This window comes from Cherax quadricarinatus, chromosome 51 (assembly GCF_038502225.1).
Source record: "Cherax quadricarinatus isolate ZL_2023a chromosome 51, ASM3850222v1, whole genome shotgun sequence".
NCBI lineage: Eukaryota > Metazoa > Arthropoda > Malacostraca > Decapoda > Parastacidae > Cherax > Cherax quadricarinatus.
This window is the reverse complement of record NC_091342.1, coordinates 9881829-9906166: the sequence shown is the minus strand read 5'-3', so window position 1 is coordinate 9906166 and position 24338 is coordinate 9881829. Positions and strand designations below refer to the sequence as shown.

Here is a 24338-nt window from a genome sequence, read left to right as displayed (position 1 = left end):
ACACACACACACAGAGGGAGCAGAGGTGCTATGTGTACCCCTAACAACAATATTCAATACATCTATCGAAACAGGGAGATTGCCTGAGGCATGGAAGACAGCAAATGTAGTCCCAATCTTTAAAAAAGGAGACAGACATGAAGCATTAAACTATAGACCAGTGTCACTGACATGTATAGTATGCAAAATCATGGAGAAGATTATCAGGAGAAGAGTGGTGGAACACCTAGAAAGGAACGATCTCATCAACAGCAGCCAACATGGTTTCAGGGACGGGAAATCCTGTGTCACAAACCTACTGGAGTTCTATGACATGGTGACAGCAGTAAGACAAGAGAGAGAGGGGTGGGTGGATTGCATTTTCTTGGACTGTGAGAAGGCGTTTGACACAGTTCCACACAAGAGATTGGTGCAAAAACTGGAGGACCAAGCAGGGATAACAGGGAAGGCACTACAATGGATCAGGGAATACTTGTCAGGAAGACAGCAGCGAGTCATGGTACGTGGCGAGGTGTCAGAGTGGGCACCTGTGACCAGCGGGGTCCCGCAGGGGTCAGTCCTAGGACCAGTGCTGTTTCTGGTATTTGTGAACGACATGACGGAAGGAATAGACTCTGAGGTGTCCCTGTTTGCAGATGACGTGAAGTTGATGAGAAGAATTCACTCGATCGAAGACCAGGCAGAACTACAAAGGGATCTGGACAGGCTGCAGACCTGGTCCAGAAATTGGCTCCTGGAGTTCAATCCCACCAAGTGCAAAGTCATGAAGATTGGGGAAGGGCAAAGAAGACCGCAGACGGAGTACAGTCTAGGGGGCCAGAGACTACAAACCTCACTCAAGGAAAAAGATCTTGGGGTGAGTATAACACCAGGCACATCTCCTGAAGCGCACATCAACCAAATAACTGCTGCAGCATATGGGCGCCTGGCAAACCTCAGAACAGCATTCCGACGTCTTAATAAGGAATCATTCAGGACCCTGTACACCGTGTACGTTAGGCCCATATTGGAGTATGCGGCACCAGTTTGGAACCCACACCTAGCCAAGCACGTGAAGAAACTAGAGAAAGTGCAAAGGTTTGCAACAAGACTAGTCCCAGAGCTAAGAGGTATGTCCTACGAGGAGAGGTTAAGGGAAATCAACCTGACGACACTGGAGGACAGGAGAGATAGGGGGGATATGATAACGACATACAAAATACTGAGAGGAATTGACAAGGTGGACAAAGACAGGATGTTCCAGAGATTGGACACAGTAACAAGGGGACACAGTTGGAAGCTGAAGACACAGATGAATCACAGGGATGTTAGGAAGTATTTCTTCAGCCACAGAGTAGTCAGTAAGTGGAATAGTTTGGGAAGCGATGTAGTGGAGGCAGGATCCATACATAGCTTTAAGCAGAGGTATGATAAAGCTCACGGCTCAGGGAGAGTGACCTAGTAGCGATCAGTGAAGAGGCGGGGCCAGGAGCTCGGACTCGACCCCCGCAACCTCAACTAGGTGAGTACAACTAGGTGAGTACACACACATACACAAACTCATACACACACACACACTCATACACACACACACACTCATACACACACACACACACACACTCATACACACACACACTCATACTCACACACACACACACACACACACACACACTCACACACTCATACACATACACACAAACAAACACACACACACACACACACACACACACACACACACACACACATGCACATATGTGGTAATGCTTTATTTACAGCTAGCAAAGTCAGGGTATTTCTCCAGAATGGTCTGTAATATCTCAATTCTTCTACTTGTCGGTTTTCAAAACCATTCATCACACAAAATAAAGTGTACCATCATGAGATGGGTTGGTAGACTTACCACAGTTAAAAAATAAGTAAAAGAGCCATTAGAGAAGTGTCGTAAGATGCTGTGTGATATGACTTGTTTACAGAAGACTCAGGAGGCACAACACCGTGGCTGGAACAATGTACAGATAACCTGTACATAGGAGACTCCAACTCACGACGACGTTTCGGTCCGACTTGGACCATTAACTAGCGACCGAAACGCCTTTGTAAGTTTCATTTGGTCCGGGTTGTTTGTGTATTGTTTCAGACACAGTGTTTGCTGTCTCAGGAATGAGTAAAGAAAAATAAAATTTGAAATTCAGTCCCAAGAACTCTATTATTATTATTATTATTATGGGAGAGCCCTAAACCCGTGGAGATTATACAGCTCCTGTTGAGATGGGGGGATGGAAGGCATTCAGGCTTAACTCAGGGAACTTGAGCACAGATCCAATTCCCTAGATCGAGAGCCCCTCGCCAGTATCAAGGAACCGCTCTTGAAGGGTCCAAGAATTCTAGCCGATAGGCTTCTAATCTCAATTAACCTTTGTCACTGATGTTGTCTTTCTCGGTCGCCACAAAGACTAATTTTTTTTTTTTGGCGCTGATTGTTTTGCCTGGTTACCTCAACACAGAAACGAACGGGTTTAAATAAAACTTCATATATTCCTTTTATTGTAAAAGTCACCGATCGAACACTAAAAATCAACAACAGTATTTTGGTAATTTGTACATCTTGTTTGAATAGTTTGTCTTCGCCAACAATAGTTAGGAAACTGACTTTATTGACTACTAAGTTAAATTGGTGGTTTTTTAAATAAATAGATAAATAAATAGATGAATAACTTATAAATAGAACTTGATGAGGAGGGATGAGCCATGAATGTTGGGCATTCCTCATTCTATCTTCCTTATTCCTCCTTCTCTCTTCTTACCTCCATACTTTCCTTATTTCTGTTCTTCTACTTCCCTCTTTCCCTCACCTCCTGCCTTCCTCGTTCCCTTCTGTCGCTTCTCCTTTCTCATCTCTGCAGACAAGAATTATAGCTGCACCACATGTAGTCGGCAGAAAGGCTGTCTGTTAACAGTTATTTAGTTCCCTCACTCTTACATCCGTGCGCATCACAAGTGGTATGTACTCGTTATCCTCTCTAGAACTGCTCGACGAGGAAGGCACTGAAGGTGGTGTAGACCTCGTTGAAAGGGTGCTCGTAGATGGTTCCCTGCTGCACCTCCAGGTACACTCTGGCTCCAGCGTTGAGGAACAGCAAGGCTGAATTGGAGCCCTGCTGGTACCCCTGTTTAGTACCGTAAGCAGTGACCTGGTACTCTCCTTCCTTCATCAGTGCCACCCTGTCAGGATAATTATCATTATTTTATTAAATTTATTATTATATTCATGGGAAACCACTAAACCCATAGGGGTCATGGAGCACTGATAAATGGGTGTTACTACAAAAGACCATAGAGTAGTGAGTTAACAGGTGTGGGATGAGAGGCATCGTGAGCTCTCAGTAAGTTGTAAACAAAGATGTCTTCTCTGGACTAACTGTATCATCATGTCCAGGTGGACTTGTGCTATTATTATTGATTATACATTCACATACGTTCATATGCACGTGGTGGTACACGTATCTATCTGTGAATGGTAGTGGTTTGGATAAACTGGTATAATTCTTTTTGACACCCTGGTATAATTTTTTGGATACCCTGGTATCAAATTTCTGATACTCGGGTATCAATATTTTGGTACCCGGGTTGGACATGGCTACGATACTCACGTGAAGTCCTTGCCGTCATCTGAGATAGCATGGAAGGTGAAGAAGTAGGCCCCGGTGCAAGGCGCCACGAAGATGTTGTCTTTGACTGACCAGCCTCCCAAGTTGGTCAACACTTCCTGTGTATAAGGTAAGGAAAGCTTATTTTTTTTAGTGAGATTGGATACATCCGCAATGTGCTGCTACCCTGTTATTTATGAGAGTAATGAAATCTGTCAACATGAACTGTGGAACTTCAGTCAGGCTGTAGAAAGGCCGCCAGGCATTCTACTACGGGGTCAGTAATTGAGTAACTATGTAAAAGACTTTGCAACTTTTGCTTGGAAATTGCCTCACATACACAGGAAAATGGAATATATATATATATATATATATATATATATATATATATATATATATATATATATATATATATATATATATATATATATATATATGTCGTGCCGAATATGTAAAACTGGTCAATTAGCAAGAACTCGTTTAAAATTAAGTCCTTTCTAAAATTTTCTCTTATACGTTTAAAGATATATTTTTTTCATTAATGTTGATGTAAAAAAATATAATTTTGCACCAAAAGGAACTTAGAAAACTTACCTAACCTTATCATAACAAGCGCAATTTATTTTAGCCTAACCCAACTAAATATATTTTAGATTTGTTTACAATAATTTAATACTAAACAAACACAGTGAAATATATTTTTTCGTTAGGTTCAGAATGATTTTGGCGAAATTATTGCATACACAAATTTTCACTTGTCCTATATGGCAAGATGAGCGTTGCTATTTAAGCCAAGATCGCAAGTTCTGCCTATTCGGCACGACATATATATATATATATATATATATATATATATATATATATATATATATATATATATATATATATATATATATATATATACAATACGGTCACAAAAACCCTGTGATATCTTAATATGGTAATATGCATATGCAGTCATATGTACATACAACATCAGCACTAGCAACAGCAACATCAGTCATGAGTATCCAGACACAACAGTCAGACACTACAGTATTCCACAGGGAGCCAACTACAAATTAGACGCCATTCTAGGCGTGTAGTTTGTTGATTTAGAAACAAAAATTCCCTTCACTATTATTGAAGAGGCTATTTTTTTTTAATCCGCCTCCACAAAACACCTTAAGTCTGTAGCAATGAACATTATTATTATTATAATCAAGGGGAAGCGCTAAACCCGGAGGATTGTACAGCGCTGGAGGGGGGATGTGGAAGGCATTCAGGCTTAATTCGGGGAACTGGAGAACAGATCCAATTCCCTAAATCAAGAGCCCCTCACCAACATCAAGGAACCTTCCTTGAGAGGAGCAATGAACATTATCAGTGTTTTGGACCTGTGAGTTGCCATCACTTGCTCAAAGTTTACTTCAGAATTCAAATCAGAGTTGTCGGATCTTACAAAGTTGTGTGAGACGGTGTGAATTCTGAGCGGGTAAAATTCTTCCACAAGCTTTCAGAAATATTGCAAACGATCAAGAGTATTGCCACGAATATTATTGCTTCAGTCAAGTGAATATTATTGCTTCAGTCAAGTGAATATTATTGCTTCAGTCAAGTGAATATTATTGCTTCAGTCAAGTGAATATTATTGCTTCAGTCAAGTGAATATTATTGCTTCAGTCAAGTGAATATTATTGCTTCAGTCAAGTGAACATTATTGCTTCAGTCAAGTGAACATCATTGCTTCAATCAAATCAACATTATTTCTTTAAACAAACATTCAAAAATAACATTTTTGCTTCTCTCGCAGCTACCGAACTCAAGAGTATAATGCTGGACGACATCTTCATTAACCTACTAAATTCTCCCAGCTGAGTCTGACACATTTCATTACTTGATCCATCGAGCCCATCCTGTGTGATGGATTTTGACGGGGAGACATATAAGCTCCTTTTTTTTCTCCCGCACGATGTAAATCTCGTATACAATAGGCTAGCAGTAGCCGCACGCCGTGGCTGTCATATATTAGGACTTATACTGAATTAAGTAGCAGCACTCTGGTTGTAGCCTATCGCGTTAAACACGCCATGCTAGTTAATGGATTCAAAATTTTGTTTAATATGAAGGATAAAGAGAAAATTATTAAGTCTTCCAAAAAACGCTTCATGAACTCATAATATTTTAATATGAAACGAAAGATATACTACGAAATTCGTAATTTATAACTCAAGTTCATTCAATTGTTCTCTAGCGCAATAAAATTTACTTTAATATATAAAGACAGGGGAATTTCGTTAGAACTTAGAGAGGTATGATCCCAGAGCTGAATCGGCGCCCTTTAATGCTTGGGAATACGAATTGACTTTGATTGTACTTGGGGCACGGATGCTGTGTACACCGGAGATAGCCAGATCTGGGTGTCTGCGGCTCACGGCATCTCACCACACAAAAAACGGGTCATCAACATACCTGAAAGCGGAGGATACGGGGGACTGCTTCATCTTGTGTGGGTACCACCGCTCTTCGCACGCTGAAGCCTCCTGAACAACTGTAGGGGAAAGTAGCAGTGTTACTCTCTCTCTCTCTCTCTCTCTCTCTCTCTCTCTCTCTCTCTCTCTCTCTCTCTCTCTCTCTCTCTCTCTCTCTCTCGCTCAGATATAAAGCAAATTCGACACACTCAAGCGAGAACAGAAATCCTAAGTGTAAGGCAATTTTATGACACACAGTAATGTTGAGAAACTCCGAGGCAATAGAGGCAATACAAAAGCGTGCATGAGTTTCTGGGCCCACCGAGTCACAGACCACTGGAAAACACTGCCATTCGGACACGAAAACGTTATGCCGACAAAACCAACAACAATAAAATGACAATAAAACACGTTGCAGAACACCATTTTCGCTCTGTGCAGAGCTTTATTAATAAAGCTTTTCTGCAACGTGACTTTTCTTCACACAGCTCTCTGATGTTACAAGGGCATGCAGCTAACCATCTTATAAGAAGCTATTAAAGAAGCACTTTGCAATTAAGAGTCTACTAGACATCGTGCATGAACCCTGCCTCTGCGGTCAGGATTTATCTCCACTGATGGTAGGAAGAAGTGAATCTCACGAAGACATTTGTAGCGGTTACTTGAAACCTGTGGTTACTCTCACACTGCCCAGGGCTGTAGAGTGACCTATGCACTGTAGATGAGGCCAGTGATGTATATAGGGAGGAGTGAGTACTGGGGCCCTGAAAGCAGTACGTGGACTACCAGTGGTAGTAGTAGAAGTAGTAGTAGTAGTAGTAGTAGTAGTAGTAGTAGTAGTAGTAGTAGTAGTAGTAGTAGTAGTAATAGCAGCAGTCGACTTAGTAAAAGTTACATTAACAACAGACCTACTGATGCATCAGTAAGCTCGGTCTCTGTTTCGTATTTTTCCATTAAATTTCTGATCCTGTTTTTCAACAAGGCGTGATAATTTTGCTCCCTCAGTGTGTAATTGCTTCAATGTGGCTGGACTGAGTGGAGTGTTGGAGAGAGTCTCGTGTGTTGTGCTGGTCGCAGGAGTCTAGACACAACTAGTGATAGCTGGACGCTGGTCTATGCCGTCCCAGCACCTAATTTCTATCTCTCTCTCTCTCTTATCGCCAAACCCGTCATGGTGGTACGCATATTCCAGGAGAAAGTTAGCTCTATAACCATGTCAAACTTACAGCCTCACACAAGCACCAAGCACCAAGCACCAAGCACACACACACACACACACACACACACACACACACACACACTTTCGACATCTTAATAAGGAGTCGTTCAGGACCCTGTACACCGTGTACGTTAGGCCCATATTGGAGTATGCGGCACCAGTTTGGAACCCACACCTAGCCAAGCATGTAAAGAAACTAGAGAAAGTGTAAAGGTTTGCAACAAGACTAGTCCCAGAGCTAAGAAGTATGTCCTACGAGGAGAGGTTAAGGGAAATCAACCTGACGACACTGGAGGACAGGAGAGATAGGGGGGACATGATAACGACTTACAAAATACTGAGAGGAATTGACAATGTGGACAAAGACATGATGTTCCAGAGACTGGACACAACAACACGCGGACACAGTTGGAAGCTGAAGACACAGATGAATCACAGGGATGTTAGGAAGTATTTCTTCAGCCACAGAGTAGTCAGGAAGTGGAATAGTTTGGGAAGCGATGTAGTGGAGGCAGGATCCATACATAGCTTTAAGCAGAGGTACAATAAAGCTCATGGTTCAGGGAGAGTGACCTAGTAGCGACCAGTGAAGAGGCGGGGCCAGGAGCTTGGACTCGACCCCTGCAACCTCAGCTAGGTGAGTACACAGCAACATAGTCTCTCATCATTAATGCGGCTGTGACTGGAAAAAACCAAAAACAAATCTAACTTACTAGGGCTGGGGAACTTCAGGAGCTCGTAAAGTTCCGAATCCTGTCTCCTTGACGGCCTGTGTGGCAGCCAGCGGCCACAGCACCAGCAAGATCACCAACACTCCACCACTAACACCACACATCTGACGGATACAGCACTCACTCAGTGATCGCAAATTCAACAGTGACAACTATGTAGGAATACACACACACACACACACACTGTCAATATTTCTTGAGTGGTAAAGCTTTTTTGTGTAGACGATGGTGATAACTAATTCTAGCAAACGTTTTCTTCATATACAAAGCAAATGAGAATTCGAAAATATTAGACTTACGTTGAAGCTTATTTTCTAATCAGAGCGTTAATAAAATTAGGTATAAAGGATTTAATAAATAAATATAGGAAATACACATCACTGTTAAAACATCTATCTTCTTGATTCACATTTTAACTTTTCTCGACAAATTAAATATGCTCACAAATCCAATATGCTCACTGCAAATCACCATACACGCGCACAGACACGTTCCATAACAAATTTTAAGTATATTTCAAAATGTGACGTCTGTTGGCAGGTTCAGACATGTTTTCTCACCTCCTGGTGGGTACTCACAGTAACTATATTTTGATGCTCTTCCTGCGCGTGTTGGGGTGCGCCCGGTAAATTTCCTATTTTCTCGGTGAAAAAAACTAACCTGGCAGCAAATTTATCAAATATCACAGTCTAATAGAGATGTAAGTGTTGGCATGAGCGAGGACTCACCTCACACGGCCAGGAACGGTGGACGATCACTGAATCACTGCTGCCCAGACGGGAGAAACTCTTCCCAACCTCTACCCGGGATTTCTACACCCCCCTCACACCAACCCTACAGCCCACATTCAGCCACCCCTGCCCACCAGTGTCCAAAACCTGGCCAACCCGAGGCCTCATACCCACCACCTCCCTCTACAGTCTACAACCTCTCGCAGAAAGCGTTCAGCAAACAATTATCAGAATTTGGTTCGATTTTCTAGTGGGTTGAGTCGTGTGGGAAAATCTCCAAACTAACTAACGCTTGCGGCCCCATGTTCAAGTAGAAGTCATGTAGGTGTGCATGTGTTAGTCAGCTGTCGTAGTTGCACGGTATTGAGGAACCTTACTGGAAGTGCAACACACTGAGAATTTGTTAGTCCCTCCTCCCTAGGGTAAACAGATATTTGCTCCTGTTATAGATAAATCTTCTCCAAGCGCCTCCCACCACTACCATAACCATCAACCTCTGTATAGGTTGGATATTGAGAACTTTCAAAAATAGAGAAGTCAAGCCAATGATAATACTCGTGCAGGTTACTCTCCTCTCTCGGCTGGAATGTTGCTGTATACTAACTGCCACCTTCAACGCAGGCGAAATTGCAGAACTGGAGAATGTACAGAGAAACTTCACAGCCCGTGTTCCCTAACTCAAATACCTAAATTAATGGGAGTGCTTGAAGTTTCTCACCATGTACTTCTTAGAATGTAGGCGAGGAAGATATATTATAATCTACACCTGCAAGATTATGGAAGGATTGGTTACAAATCTTCAACCCAAAATACCCCATAGGAAAGTAAGATGATTGTCAGAAGTTCCGAGATACCTTCTTGAAAATCAGGGGTGCAATGCGTATACTGAAAGAAAACTCAGTAGCGTCCTCCCACTGTGCTTAAGGGAAATTACCAGCAAACTCCTAGCTGTCTTCAAGAGAGAACTTGATAAGTCTCTCCAGTTAGTTAATGATCAACCAGGCAGGTTGGACTGCGGGCACCATTAAGTCTAATCGATCAGGCCAACCGCCAGGAGACCTGGTCCGGGACCGGGCCACAGGGGCGTTGACCCCAGGAAGCAATTACAGGTAACCTACTGGTAACCAGTCACAACAGTCACCCCCTTATTCATACTTGTGACCTGTTTCCATTTTTTCCCTACTATCGCAGCCCTGCTTGGGACCAGACTTCCCTGGTGACTGCCTGTTCAGTCAGACTATTGCTGCCCTCGGCCCGTAGTCAGATTAGGTAGCCATTGCAACATTGAAGATCACCATCACCTGGAGTTTACCTGGAGAGAGTTCCGGGGGTCAACGCCCCCGCTGCCCGGTCTGTGACCAGGCCTCCTGGTGGATCAGAGCCTGATCTCATATTTTAAAAGTTCTCATAATCCAGGATATCTGTGATGTACCTGGCGTGAGCCGGGCCTCCTAGTTGACTGCCTGACCAACTAGACTGTTGCTGCTTGCGGCCAGCATACCTACGTAGACACATAGCCTGGCAGTTCTGACATTTTACCGGTTTCCTCTTGAAAATTTGCATGTTAGCTGTGACGTGTCATGTTGTTGAGGCTTCCTGTGTTGACGTTGGAAAGTGGTCTTTAATACTTTCTTTTGGTGGAAGAGTTGGTGGTGATGTTGGCAGTGTCTGCTGAAGACGACACCAGACCCTCGTTAGTGTGTGTTTTATTTTATTTTTTTTTTTCGTTTTGTTTATATATGCTGAGAGGAGGAGAAAGTTGTATGGAAAAACCACCACCACCACAACTACTACAACCCCACCACCACCACCACAACTACTACAACCCCACCACCACCACCACAACTACTACAACCCCACCACCACCACAACTACTACAACCCCACTACCACCACCACAACTACTACCCCACCACTACCACAACTACTACAGCTCCACCACCATTTCCACGGCACCCATTACTACCACCACCACAACCACCAGCATGGTAACCACTACATCACCCATCACCCCCCTCACAACCTACCCTATCATCACCACTTCCACCCCCAAAAATCACCCTCACCCCGATCAAGGAGGAGGAGGAAGAAGAAGAGAAAGAGTAAGAAGAGAAGAAAGAGGAGGAATTTCCCTTAGCTGCCCGGTCAACATGGTCAACTCTCCCCCCCTTCACACCCTCCCCCGGAGTGACCCCTAGCTCGATGGTCAGAGTTTGACTCGCAACAGAAATGACCCGGGTTCGATTCCAGGACACTAAGTTGCATAGAGATAAATTACACCTACTGCCTCTCTTCATCCAGCAGTAAATAGGCACGGGGCTTTGAGTCTCCTTACACCTGCAGACCCTTTTCATTCAGCAGTAAATAGGTACGGGGCTGTGAGTCTCCTTACATCTGCAGACCCTCTTCATCCAGCAGTAAATAGGTGCCTGGGTGTTAGTGGACTGATGTGGGTAACATGAAAAAAATAATATTCTGATCTCCATTAAATACATTCCTAGCCAAATACATGTCTTATCTCGGTATTAGTTATAAATTTCGAAGAAATGGGAAATCTCCCTGCTCTTTAGGCTAAAAGAAATGATTTGCTGGGTCAGTTCTGTGTTGATGTAAATATCTTTATCTTCTTTCTCCATCACTGGCAGTTTTATTTGACATTCGCTCTCTCTCTCTCTCTCTCTCTCTCTCTCTCTCTCTCTCTCTCTCTCTCTCTCTCTCTCTCTCTCTCTCTCTCTCTCTCTCTATCTATCTATCTATCTATCTCTCTCTCGCTCTCTATTTTACACGGGGTTTTACAAGGTTAGGTTAAGGATTTCTAACTTTATTTACAAGCTAAGAGCTGTTACCTTCATCAGGTCGTTTAAAAGTCTTTATTGTTATGATACACACAAATATGGAAGTTGGAGCCATCTGTGGGCAGCAGTTTCATTTGATCATCTGACTTTATTTCATTCATATTATGCTGCACAAACATGTTCCTCTCTCTCTCTCTCTCTCTCTCTCTCTCAGCTGCTCCCTCTTGCTCTCTCTTCCTTGTCTCGTTCTCCCTCTGTTGCTCTCTATTTTTTCTTCATTGCTCTCTCTTTCCTCCTACCTTCCTTTCCTCTCCATCCCTGATATCTCCCCCTCTCTCTCGTTTTCTGCTTTCTCTTCCATATTCGACATTTCTCCATATCACTCTCTCCCTTGCTGTTTTCTTCACTCTCTCACTCGCTTTCTCTCTCGGTGCCCCGACTCTCACCCAGGTGAAACTAACGACCCACATATGAGGCGGACTTTCTTAAGTGATCAAATCTCCCTCCTTCCTGCATCTTTCCGATCACCGTCTCTCTGTTATCTTAGGTTAAGTAGCGTTTAGGTTGGATAGTGACTGGATGGTTGATCTCGATAGGCTTATTACATGATTCATCTTCCGTCGGGATATATCCACATTCATACACACAAACACACATTTTTTTTAGAATTTTTTTGAAAACGTCCTGTTCGACAAATTCGGCACGACATACATACATGCATATATATATATATATATATATATATATATATATATATATATATATATATATATCATTAACAGAACTCCGGCTTGGCTAGGACTCGAACTTTCGTGGTCATGCCTGATCCTTCGTGGTCCGTGCCCTCCATTACTATTTTCTCCAGGCACCCCAAACTTACCTAGTACTCCCTCCACAACAGTTTCTCCAACTTTGACATTTAGGTCTCCTAACTAAGGTATCGGAATAGCGTTCCGATACCTTAATAAGGAATCGTTCAAGACACTGTACACCGTGTATGTCAGGCCCATACTGGAGTATGCAGCACCAGTTTGGAACCCACGCCTTGTCAAGCATGTCAAGAAATTAGAGAAAGTGCAAAGATTTACAACAAGGTTAGTTCTGGAGCTCAGGGGAAATGCCCTACGAAGAAAGGTTGACGGAAATCGGCCTGACGACACTGGAGGACAAGAGGGTCAGGGGAGACATGATAACGACATACAAAATAATACGTGGAATAAATAAGATGGACAGAGACAGGATGTTCCAGAGAGAGGACACAAAAACAAGGGGTCACAGTTGGAAGCTGAAGACTCAGACGTATTAAAGGGATGTTAGGAAGTATTTATTCAGTCATAGAGTTGTCAGGAAGTAGAATAATCTAACAAGTAACGTAGTGAAAGCAGAAACCATACATAGTTTTAAGACGAGGTACGACTATCATGTGGGGTTCGAACACGTGGATAGGGTAAAGAAATACTCACATAGGCTGGTAGTACGTATATTACGGATAGTGTGGGAAGCGCCAAACAGCCGTGACCTGCCTCCTTGCTCTCACTCGTAAGACTGACTAACCCCAGTACCCATATGTGAGGGGGTGTTTGAAATACTGCTGTGGTCAGCAGCAATATGAATACAGACAGTGATTCATGCAGAGACGGTTGGTAGTGAGTCATCTACTGGTACACTGGTTACTGGTAACTGGTTACTAGGAACTGGTACTACTACTGAGAGCTCAGCGACGCTAACGTATGTCGTCCCAACATACAACTAATACAAACTAGAGATGGCAGGTATACGGCTTGGGCTGATTCTATACAATGTCAAAGTACACAACAATTGAACATTATAACATACATAAGTAGAATATTGGAATGGAAGCTTACGTAACTGAAACTGTAATGCAATACAAGATATAATATAACACAACTCATCGAATGAAACTCATCAAATGAAACTCATCGAATGAAACTCAACGAATGAAACTCATCGAATGAAACTCAACGAAAACTCATCGAATGAAACTCAACGTTGAGATTACACAATAGAAGTGATAAAAAAAAATTTTGATCGATCGATCTGTATTCATGTGATCTACGGATTCTGAGGAAGGAATATATACAAAGAAAGAAGTGTTTAACAGAAAGGCAGATTCGGTGCACTCAAATCTAGACTGTTAACTCTCAGAATTCGGAGAGAACGTGAGCACAAAAAAAAAAAAAAAATTCTTGAATACTGATAAGTTGATACTGTAATTATTCATCTATACAGGTTATTTACATTTAACCCCAACTCTGCTAGGGTGAGATTGACATATGCAGAATGGGTGTCATCTCTGGGAGGATCAAACTCTGTAGCACTCGCTAACTCATGCTGTATTTGAGGCAAATCTGAATTGGTAGTTACAAATGATACTTGAGGATTTCTCAATACCTGTCGTGTACATAGGGAATAACGACACTCAGGTTGATCGTCTGACTGAGTATCAGAGAAAGAGAGTACAGGATCAGGAGGATTGTCAGAGTCTGTCACAGTCTGGGTTGGAACATCATTATCATCACATACTAACTTCATATGATCTAAATGCGATTCTTTATACTGACCAGTACTAATTTCTCTAACCTTATACTTATTACCAGTGATATGTTCAACTACTCGATAAGGACCAACAAACTTTTGATCAGGCTTTGGCATTGCAGACGTTTTGTTAAAGTTAGTCAGCATAACTCTCGAACCTACTTTGATTTTGGATGGCTTTGCTCGAGTGTTTGCGACTCTTGTAAATTCCGTTATTGATTTATGAAGTGTTTCACGGATTCTTCTAAAAACACTTTGAGCTAAGCTGGTACGAGTTGCTATGAAATCATCAGGGTTGTAATTTGGTTTCAGATTAGAATATAACAACTCATAAGGCAAACGTTTATCTACACCGTACAATGCATAATGTGGAGTGTCACCTATAGAAACATTGTAAGAATTTATAGCACACTGCACATCAGGTATAACTTCATCCCAAGTTTCACTGTTGGGATTGATAGTGGCTCTCAAGACATCAAGTACTTTCTTATTGGTTCGTTCCGCTAACCCATTGCTGGCAGGGTGATGAGGAACAATGGTGGATTTAGGGATCTTGTACAAGGTACACAATTCACCTCCATTATCTGTTACTAGGGACTTAGGGGTGGTATGCCTGCAGATAATGCGTTCTTTAAATGCTTTAGCTACTGCCTCGGCAGTCTTATCTGCAATAGGAACATATCTGGTGAAATGGTCTACCATAACACACAGATGTTTGTTGCCCTGGAGGGAACATTGGAAATTAGTTAACAAATCTAGCACAACTCTTTCCCAAGGTTCGCTAGTGGTTGGATATACTTGGATTGGATTAGGACCATTAGCATTACCTTTATGTTGCATGCAGACACTACATTTCTTAACATACTCAGAAATATCAGTTGCCATACGAGGCCAAAAGTATTTCAATCTGGCTTGTTTTACTGAACGATCCATACCAGGGTGTGCAACACCTGGTACATCGTGAACTAGCTGTAAGGCTACATTCACTAGTGACTGTGGAATTACTAACTGGTATTCTCTTCTGCTAGGAGTACCCAACTCGGCTGTTCGATACAGTAATTCTTGGTTCTTGACAAAGTCACTGATGGGTGCCGGTGGCTTCACAGTCAGAATAAGATCTTCCTGGAGCAGGAATCGAATCACCAGAACACAAGGGATCGGTTCTTTCTTACTCGGTGGAGTGGATGACTCCCCCCGGTTGAAAAAAATTAACGCTATAACACGCAATATGAGCAAGGGAGAACAAATCTACTATTTCAAACTGCAAGCACAGGAGAAAAGAAATGAACATGGTGAACAATGCTGATATTCAATCTGAGTCACACACAGTGACACGAGGTATCAGCTATAAACTTCACTTACAAACGTTAACAACGTGGAAGTTACTCGAGAAATAACTTCTTACAATGCACTGATTACTGTCAACTAGGATGGGATCACAATCTGAAACGCAAGGGACAACAGCAACACTCAAGTGAGCACACTAGCCACAGAAACGTCTTTCTGCAACGGAAGACTGACTAACCCCAGTACCCATATGTGAGGGGGTGTTTGAAATACTGCTGTGGTCAGCAGCAATATGAATACAGACAGTGATTCACGCAGAGACGGTTGGTAGTGAGTCATCTACTGGTACACTGGTTACTGGTAACTGGTTACTAGGAACTGGTACTACTACTGAGACGACAAAGCTCAGGGAGCAGAGAGAGAGAGAGAGAGAGAGGACCTAGCAGCAATCAGTGAAGAGGCGGGGCCAGGAGCTGAGTCTCGATCCCTGCAACCACAATTAGGTGAGTACTTGGTTCAGAACTCCCAAACACTCTCTCAACATCTCCCGAAATCTCTCTCTCTCTCCTCTATACTTCTTTCTCTCTTCTCCAAGTGCATAAACACTAAACATTACTATAACCCACTTTTCATATCTGACCCTTATTTTACTCCACATAATCCTTGAATTTATGCATTTATATTCCTTCTTTTCCTACCATAACTGATCCTTCAACATTATTGCTACTCCTTCCTTGGCTCTAACGCTAACAGAACCCCCTGGCCTAAGCCCATTTATTTCTCCCCACTGAAGCTCTCCTACCCCCTTCACGTACAGCCAGCACATTCATGTCCTTCTCATTGATAACATCCACAATCATTTCTTGTCATCCTCACCACATCCACGCACATTCAAACATCCCAGCTGAAAGATTTTCTTCTTATTTTTAGTAACCTATACAGGAGAAGGGGTTACTAGCCCATTGCTCCAGGCATATTAGTCGGCTTTTACAACACTCATAACCCACGGATGAAAGATTCTTATTCCACTTCCCCACGGAGATGAAAGGAAGTAATAAGAACAAGAACTATTAAGAAAATAAAAAAAAACTCAGATGAGTGTGTATACCTTTACGTGTATTACGTGTATATATAGTGTCCTAAGTAGAACTTTATGAAACAGATAAAAGATACCAGCACTCCTACTAACGAGTAAAAACAATTACAGGGTTTCGTCTGACGCTCACTTGGGAGGACGGTAGTTCCTCAAGTATAAAGACGTCTTGTATGGGTCAATTTAAGGTCAATTCATTTCACATTCGTGTTCTCAACTAGTTGTGTTTGCGTGATTGAAGTCTTGTCACCGATTATCAAATCTAATGAACATCCACTTCAGATAAGAAGAATGCTGAAAGTTAATAAATTTAATGGAAAAATGTGGTAAAAATCATGTTTACTGTGATAAGGTGGAGGACAAGGTGGGTAATTAAGACAAACTCAGATCACTGTGTCAAATAAGACACTTGGAAACCCTTATCTGGTCCTGTATCACAAGGTATGTAACTGGCCATGTCTCAAACGAGCGATCTTAGAATCCAATTATTTCAATTCTCAGATTTAATTCAACGATTTGGAGGATCCGAATGACGTGTTGCCGACAATAGCGAAGACAAAGACAAAAAAAAAAGGCTCTGTAAAATAGAAACCTCCCTGACCAACGAGTCCGTCCTCACACCGTACGTAAAGAGCGTATGATTTCCAACAAAATAAGGAACACTGGTAAGTAAGTAAGTAAGTGTATAACCCCGCTGCCAGACGCTAACTTCCCGTAGGCAAAGTTAGGATAATTAACTTCAAAAGGATTTAACATATCCTAACCCAGCATATTTACACAATTTATATTACTAGATATAATTAACAGAGGGAGAAAACCAGATTATAGGTACCTGTGGCACGCCGCGGCGCGCGGAGTACGAAAATAATTCGAAAAACTTGGAAAATGAATTTTGCTGACAGCAAAATAGTTTAAGATTATTATTATAAGAATCTGGCAACATTTTGGTGAAAAATTCCATTGGAATACGTCGTATCTAAAGCGCATTATAGCTATTTGAAACACGTTTTCTTACGACGCACCGGAGGATGGGTATGGGGTGCATAATAAACATATTAAACTAAAACTTACGACGCACCACATAGAAAAATCGTGACTGTGAGATTATTTTTTTCCTTGAGTTTTTTTCTACTTTTTTTTCTAATACACCAAATTTACCAAACAACATCATCACAGTGTGGGAGGAGCTCTATTATTATTATAATCATGGGGAAGCGCTAAACCCGTAGGATTATATAGCGCATGTGGGGAGGAATGAAAGGCATTCAGGTTCAATTCAGGGAACTGGAGCATAGATCCAATTCCCTAGATCAAGAGCCCCTTACCAGAGTCAGGGAACCTTCCTTGAGGGGCTATATTTTACCGGGGGGTGCTGGCCGGCCCCAATGAATGATTTACTCAAGTTTCTGGCTATAAGAGACGGGTTTTCTCTGTTACTTCCGGTTTTCACTAAAGAAAACGGTATAATATACAGGGGAAACAATGCGAAATCACTTACATTGCATAGAAAACATCCAAAGTAGCGCGTTTTGTGATTTTTTTTTTTTTGACGTAATGAGCTGTATTCTCGTTTTTTCCAATATCTGGAAACTAAGATTTTAGCCTATTGCTTGAAATTACTCCATTATTAATGACTAGATTGAAATGATTTTCACAGACAATATAAAACAAAGTGTGTTTGAATTTCGAGTGTACAGCCATTGAAAATGAAAATGAAATGAATAATGAAAATGAAAATGTTTATTCCTTGTAAAGCTTACAATGCATGGTTTACATGTTATAAAGTATTAATTAAAAAGATGGCCACTAGCATCCCTAGGCATTTCGGGCAGATTAATACTAATTCTTACTCAATATTGATATAGGCTATAGAGCAGTATATTTTAACATACATAATTAGTTACATACATAATTAGAAACATACATAATTAGATACATAATTAGATTTATAATAGTACGGTAGTACAAAACATATACATGTAATAATATTACAAACGGTAAATTTAGTAATGGGATGAGATTTGTCTTGGCATGATACACTGTTTCTATAAAAGCTCCTATACTGGAAGAGTATATTAGGCAAACTTAGGACTAACTTGAGATTTAATAGGCAATAGCTATATTAGGAGTTTTATGTTTACAGACCCAATACGTCTATAACAAGCACTGCCCTAAAAAAACTAAACAGATGACAGCTAAGAGACTGAACAGTCCCTGGCTAACACCCAGCATCCTCAAATCCATAAATACAAAGCACCTATACGAAAAACAGTACAGAATGGGTCACATAACCAGAGACCAAACAAAATGTTACTCGTCAATCCTAACCAGCCTGATAAGAAGGGCAAAAAAATTGTATTATGAGAATAGATTATCCAACTTAAAAGGTGATATAAAAAAGACCTGGTGGTCTGGTGGCTAAAGCTCCCGCTTCACACACGGAGGGCCCGGGTTCGATTCCCGGCGGGTGGAAATTCCGACACGTTTCCTTACACCTGTTCACCTAGCAGCAAATAGGTACCTGGGTGTTAGTCGACTGGTGTGGGTCGCATCCTGGGGGACAAGATTAAGGACCCCAATGGAAATAAGTTAGACAGTCCTCGATGACGCACTGACTTTCTTGGGTTATCCTGGGTGGCTAACCCTCCGGGGTTAAAAATCCGAACGAAATCTTATCTTACCCTATCTGAAATTCTAGGAACAAAGAAGATACCAAGAAACAGAACAATCAAACTAACAAAACTAGAAGAACCCCAACTCCCGCCGACTGAAACAGCAAACAGACTCAATGTTTTCTTCTCCACCATAGGAAAAAAACCTGGTGGAAAAAATCCCAACCTCAAACACCCCACCTAATGACTACCTCACTGGCACCTTCCCGAACACACTGTTCCTAGCTCCGACCAACCCAAGAGAAGTCTCACTTATTATCAACACACTAAAGAACAAGGCAGGAGATTTAAATACCTTACCATCCTTTATATACTAAAAAGCTTCACAAGTGCTGTCACCAATCATTGCAACACTCTTTAACAAATCCATCGAATCCTCTACCTTCCCTACAGTTCTCAAAATAGCGAGGGTCACCCCAATACATAAAGGTGGAGATCAAGCAGACTTGAATAACTATAGGCCAATATCCAACTTATCCCTTCTTTCTAAAATCTTTGAAAAATTAATTCATAAGCGAATTTACTCCTACCTCATCTCCCACAACATACTCAATCCCTGTCAGTTTGGGTTCAGGACAAATAAAAATACGAATGATGCTATTATACACATGTTTGAACAAATATACACTGCACTTGAGAAAAGAGAAGTCCCATTGGGGATCTTCATTGATTTATGTAAAGCTTTTGATACAGTTGACCATAATTTGTTGCACATAAAATTATCACACTATGGTATAAGGGGCACTCCCTCAACTACCTAAAGTCATACCTTAGCAACAGAAGCCAATATGTGTACACAAATGGAGCAAACTCTTCCACACAGCCAATTACAGTTGGAGTCCCACAGGGAAGTGTCCTTGGCCCTCTTCTCTTTCTCATTTACATAAACGACCTACCAAATGCATCGCAACTACTCAGACCCACACTCTTTGCAGATGACACTACATACGTCTTCTCTCACCCAAGCCCAGTCATACTAGCCAATACTGTAAATACCGAATTGATTAACAAGCTTACTCTCAATATTGACAAAACCTACTTCATTCAGTTTGGGAACAGAACTACAGATGTTCCTCTTAACATAATGATAAACGGATCACCTATCACGAAACTCACAGAGGGAAATTTTTTAGGAATCCACCTTGATAATAGACTCAAATTTCACACACATGTACAACAAATTTCCAAGAAAATCTCCAAGACCGTAGGCATACTATCGAAGATACAGTACTATGTTCCACAGTCAGCTTTCCTGGCCCTATATCACTCACGCATTTACCCCTATCTCACCTATGGAATCTGTGCATGGGGCTCAACAATAATAAATCATCTCAGACCACTATTTACCCAACCAAAGTCTGCAGCCAGAACGATAACAAATTCCCACTCCAGGCAGCATACTCCACCAATATTCTAAACTTACTCACTGTACAAAACATCCACATTATTATTGTGCCTTCTACATAGAACAATAAACTCAGGTATAAACCCTCCCCTCAAACTTCTCCTTACCAACCTCAACAGAACACATGACATAACACAAGGCACAGATCACTCTATATAAAAACTATATGCATATAAAAGGCCCAAAAATCTGGAATTCATTACCTGTGAATACAAAAGAAACACTGTTTATCAATTCAAGACTCTTCTTAAAAACCACTTACTCACCCACAACTAAATAAATATTAAATAACTGTATTTCATAAAAGTGTAAACTGTGACTCTATCAAACTATGTTTTTTTTAATTACATTACCTAATAGAATAATCCATTCTCTTGAATGCGCAGTAACTCATCTAATGACCATCTGACCTGTTTCTGCACTACCAATAGTATATTGATATAGTATATTGATCATTTTGTTATATTATACATTGTTATGCTACAAATTTGTACAATTATAATTCCTCTTCATTGTTTAAAATATTCATTTGTACTTCATGTTGTATTTTGTTTACTGTAATTTTTGCCACTGAATATATCATTGCTTAGTTAATCTTAAGTTAATTTTAAGCCTGCACATAATGCTCTGCATATAAAGGGCTTTTGGCATGTACACCCAACTATAATTCTTTGTGCAACTATGTATCATGTCCAAATAAAGTATTGTATTGTATTGTATTGTATTTGGGGAGTATATGTGTAAGTTAGAAGGAATTACAGATGACAAGAGTAAGATTATATTGTTTTGGATGTGTTATGATACAAAAAATGAGAATTAGGTGGGTTTCATTTGGCTAGTTGATGATCGGGTGTGTTAGGGAGATAATATGTTTTTTGACGGTAGTTTTGAAAATGTTGGTTGAGTCTGCTGTTCTGAGTTCTCAGTCAGGGAGTTCCAGATTTTAGGCCCTTTTATGTACACCGAATTTTTGTAGAGGTTTAGCCGGACACGAGGAGTGTCATACAGATTTTTGTGTCTGGTATTGTGTCTATGTGTTCTGTTGCAACTATAAAGTGTTTTAGTTCATGGTTAATATTAGAATTTATGGTTCTGTAGATGTAGGTTGCACAGTAGTAGGTGTGGATGTTCTGTACACTAAGGAAGTTTAGGTCTTTGAAGAGTGTGGGGAAGGGGTGTTGTCTAGTACTGGATTGCGTGATAATTCTTACTGTGGCTTTCTGTTGGGTTATTATTGGCTTTAGGTGAGTTGCTGCTGTTGATCCCCAGGCACAAATAGCATAGGTGAGGTAGGCATAGATGAGTGAATAGTATAGTGTGAGTAGGGCTGATTGTGGTACGTAGTAACGTATCTTGGAGAGGATCCCAACTGTTTTAAATACTTTTTTTTGTTGTTATTTGTTGATATGGGTGTTGAATTTCAGGTTGCTGTCAAGATGCAGGCCCAGGAATTTGCCCTCACTATGTTTAGCAGTAAGAGTGTTGTCAGTCGTTATATTCAGCTGGGCAACAACTGTTCTGTTCCCAAACATAATGTAGAAGGATTTGTCAGTATTACGTGTAAGTTTATTAGCAGTCATCCAGGTCGACATTTTCACAAGCTCTTCGTTAACAATGGTGTTGAGTGAGGCAAGATTAGGATGGGAGATGACATACGTCGTGTCGTCAGCAAAGAGAATAGGTTTAAGGTGTTGTGATACATTAGGAAGATTATTGATGTATAAAAGGAAGAGCAGGGGACCTGTGGTACTCCAGTATCCAGTGGTCTTATTGATGAGGTTGTCCTTAAAAGAGACGTATTGATGCCTGTTAGTAAGGTAGGATTTGAAATATGTAAGTGGGTGGCCTCTTATGCCATAATAATCAAGTTTGTGGAGCAGGATGTTGTGGTCTACTGTATCAAAAGCTTTCCTTAGGTCGATAAAGAGTCCTAATGGATATTCATTTTTTCAAGTGCTGTGTAAAACAGGTCTAGCATTTTTACAATTGCGTCGTTTGTGCTTTGCTTTTCCTGAAGCCAAATTGGTAGGGGTTGAGGATGCTTTACGCTGTTACAAGGGACCTACAGAGGTGGTCTCAGGTGAGCTACAGCACTGTAGATGACTGGGGCACTAAAGGTGTTGTTGTTGGTAGGAATAACCTCCTCACCCACGAGGGAGAAGGTGAAGCGTTGGAAGAGGCTGGCGAGGAAGACAAAGATCTGCATGCGAGCCAGAGACTCCCCGACACATACTCGCCTTCCTGCAGGAATATACCAGAGGTTAGTGTGTCTAGTTAGCAACCAAATCATATATATATATATATATATATATATATATATATATATATATATATATATATATATATCTATATATATATATATATATATATATGTGGTGCCGAATATGTAAAACTGGTCAATTAGCAAGAACTCATTTAAAATTAAGTCCTTTCTGAAATTTTCTCTTATACGTTTAAAGATATATTTTTTCATTAATGTTGATGTAAAAATTTTTAATTTTGCACCAAAAGGAACTTAGAAAACTTACCTAACCTTATTATAACAAGAACAATTTATTTTAGCCTAACCTAACTAAATATACTTTAGAATTGTTTACAGTAATTTAATACTAAACAAACACAGTGAAATATATTTTTTTCGTTAGGTTCAGAATGATTTTGGCGAAATTATTGCATACACAAATTTTCACTTGTCCTATATGGCAAGATGAGCGTTGCTATTTAAGCCAAGATCGCAAGTTCTGCCTATTCGGCACGACATATATATATATATATATATATATATATATATATATATATATATATATATATATATATATATATATATATATATATATATATATATATATATATATATATATATATATATATATAGGCAGGGTGGTCCAAAAATGAATAAACACTTTCATTATCACTCATTCCATCACTATCTTGCCAGAGGCTCGCCAATATTACAGTTCATATATTACAGCAAATATCCTCAGCCCTCCCTCAGGGAGGGCTGAGGATAGCCTGTTAGCCGGACGCAAGTCCGGCTAACCGGTTTCCCTGAATCCCTTCACAGATGTTATCGTGCTCACACTCCAACAGCTCGTCAAGACCAAAAAAAACCCTTTGCTCAACTTACTCCTACCTAGCAAGCTCACACACCCTTGCTGGATATCCAAGCCCCTCCCTCAAACCTTTCCTAGAGCAACTCCTACCCTGCCTACCCTCCATAACAAATTTATACACCCTCCAAGTCATTCTATTTTGTTCCATCCTCTCTAAATATCCAAATCACCTCAACAACCCATCCCTAGCCCTCTGGATAGTACTGTTTAGTAACCCCGCACCTTCTCCTAATCTCCAAGCTACAAATTCTCTTTATAATATTTCCCTCACACATTGCTCTCAGACAAGACATCTCTACTACCTCCAGTATGGCGAAATAAGGCTAAGCTCCTCCTTTGGAAAAATAATCATGTTTTAAAATAGGTACATGAACCCTGAAACAAAGTGGTATTTGAGAGGTTGAACCATCTCAGATGGTAACGACATCTGCTATGGACTACGGACTTCTAGATTAATACTTATTCATAGGCACCAGGGGCAGCAGTGTTTTCTTAGGGAAAAGTGAGTCTGTTACACCGATTGTCATAAAATATCACAACATACCTATACCAAAAGGAAAGAAGCCTTCGTTCTTTACATATTTTCCTTCAGCGTTCAGGAAGTTTTCTGGGTCAAACTCATGTGGGTTCTTCCATAACTTAGGGTCTGACATGACTTCCT

At 40.8% G+C, this 24338-nt stretch overlaps 2 protein-coding genes and 1 long non-coding RNA gene across 8 annotated transcripts in view; all 3 read right to left on the bottom strand.

Moving 5' to 3' along the window:
• Window positions 1–2588: 2588 nt before the first annotated feature.
• On the bottom strand, window positions 2589–8881 carry LOC128694604 (complement C1q-like protein 4). 3 transcript variants are annotated; one of them, XM_070095825.1, is made up of 5 exons: window positions 8755–8881; window positions 8009–8130; window positions 6078–6156; window positions 3630–3745; window positions 2600–3201 (listed from the first exon to the last, which is right to left on the bottom strand). In XM_070095825.1, exons 2-5 carry the CDS (start codon window positions 8128–8130, stop codon window positions 3000–3002), a joined length of 519 nt encoding a protein of 172 aa, XP_069951926.1. In that variant the 5' UTR covers window positions 8755–8881; the 3' UTR covers window positions 2600–2999. The 3 variants fall into 3 exon arrangements, with proteins under 3 accessions (XP_069951928.1, XP_069951926.1, XP_069951927.1); XM_070095826.1 differs by lacking the exon at window positions 8755–8881 and adding an exon at window positions 8605–8748; XM_070095827.1 differs by lacking the exons at window positions 8009–8130; window positions 8755–8881 and adding an exon at window positions 6989–7176 and having other exon boundaries at window positions 2589–3201.
• Window positions 8882–18212: 9331 nt separating this feature from the next.
• The window catches only part of LOC138854182 (uncharacterized), a 77349-nt gene continuing 71223 nt past the window's right edge, over window positions 18213–24338 (bottom strand). The window contains exon 2 of the long non-coding RNA XR_011393403.1: window positions 18213–20675. This is a non-coding gene — a long non-coding RNA (uncharacterized lncRNA). The remainder of the gene's footprint in view (window positions 20676–24338) is intronic.
• Window positions 18213–24338, bottom strand: part of LOC128705962 (cytochrome P450 2D14-like) — a 33406-nt gene continuing 27280 nt past the window's right edge. For all 4 annotated transcript variants that reach the window (XM_070095814.1, XM_070095817.1, XM_070095815.1 and 1 more), the window contains 2 exons: window positions 24222–24338; window positions 18213–22805 (listed from right to left, as the gene is read on the bottom strand). The exon at window positions 24222–24338 is cut by the window's right edge and continues 24 nt beyond it. In XM_070095814.1, coding sequence (XP_069951915.1) covers window positions 22627–22805; window positions 24222–24338 — 296 coding nt within the window. In that variant the 3' untranslated portion in view covers window positions 18213–22626. The remainder of the gene's footprint in view (window positions 22806–24221) is intronic.

Excerpts from the sequence above, each read along its gene's own strand:
- LOC128694604 (XM_070095825.1), bottom strand. The coding sequence starts at position 8,130 with ATGTGTGGTGTTAGTGGTGGAGTGTTGGTGATCTTGCTGGTGCTGTGG. Across the intron at positions 3,746-6,077 it reads CCCGTATCCTCCGCTTTCAG|GAAGTGTTGACCAACTTGGG; the intron begins GTATGTTGATGA and ends CCTTATACACAG. Across the intron at positions 3,202-3,629 it reads GATGACGGCAAGGACTTCAC|GGTGGCACTGATGAAGGAAG; the intron begins GTGAGTATCGTA and ends TTATCCTGACAG.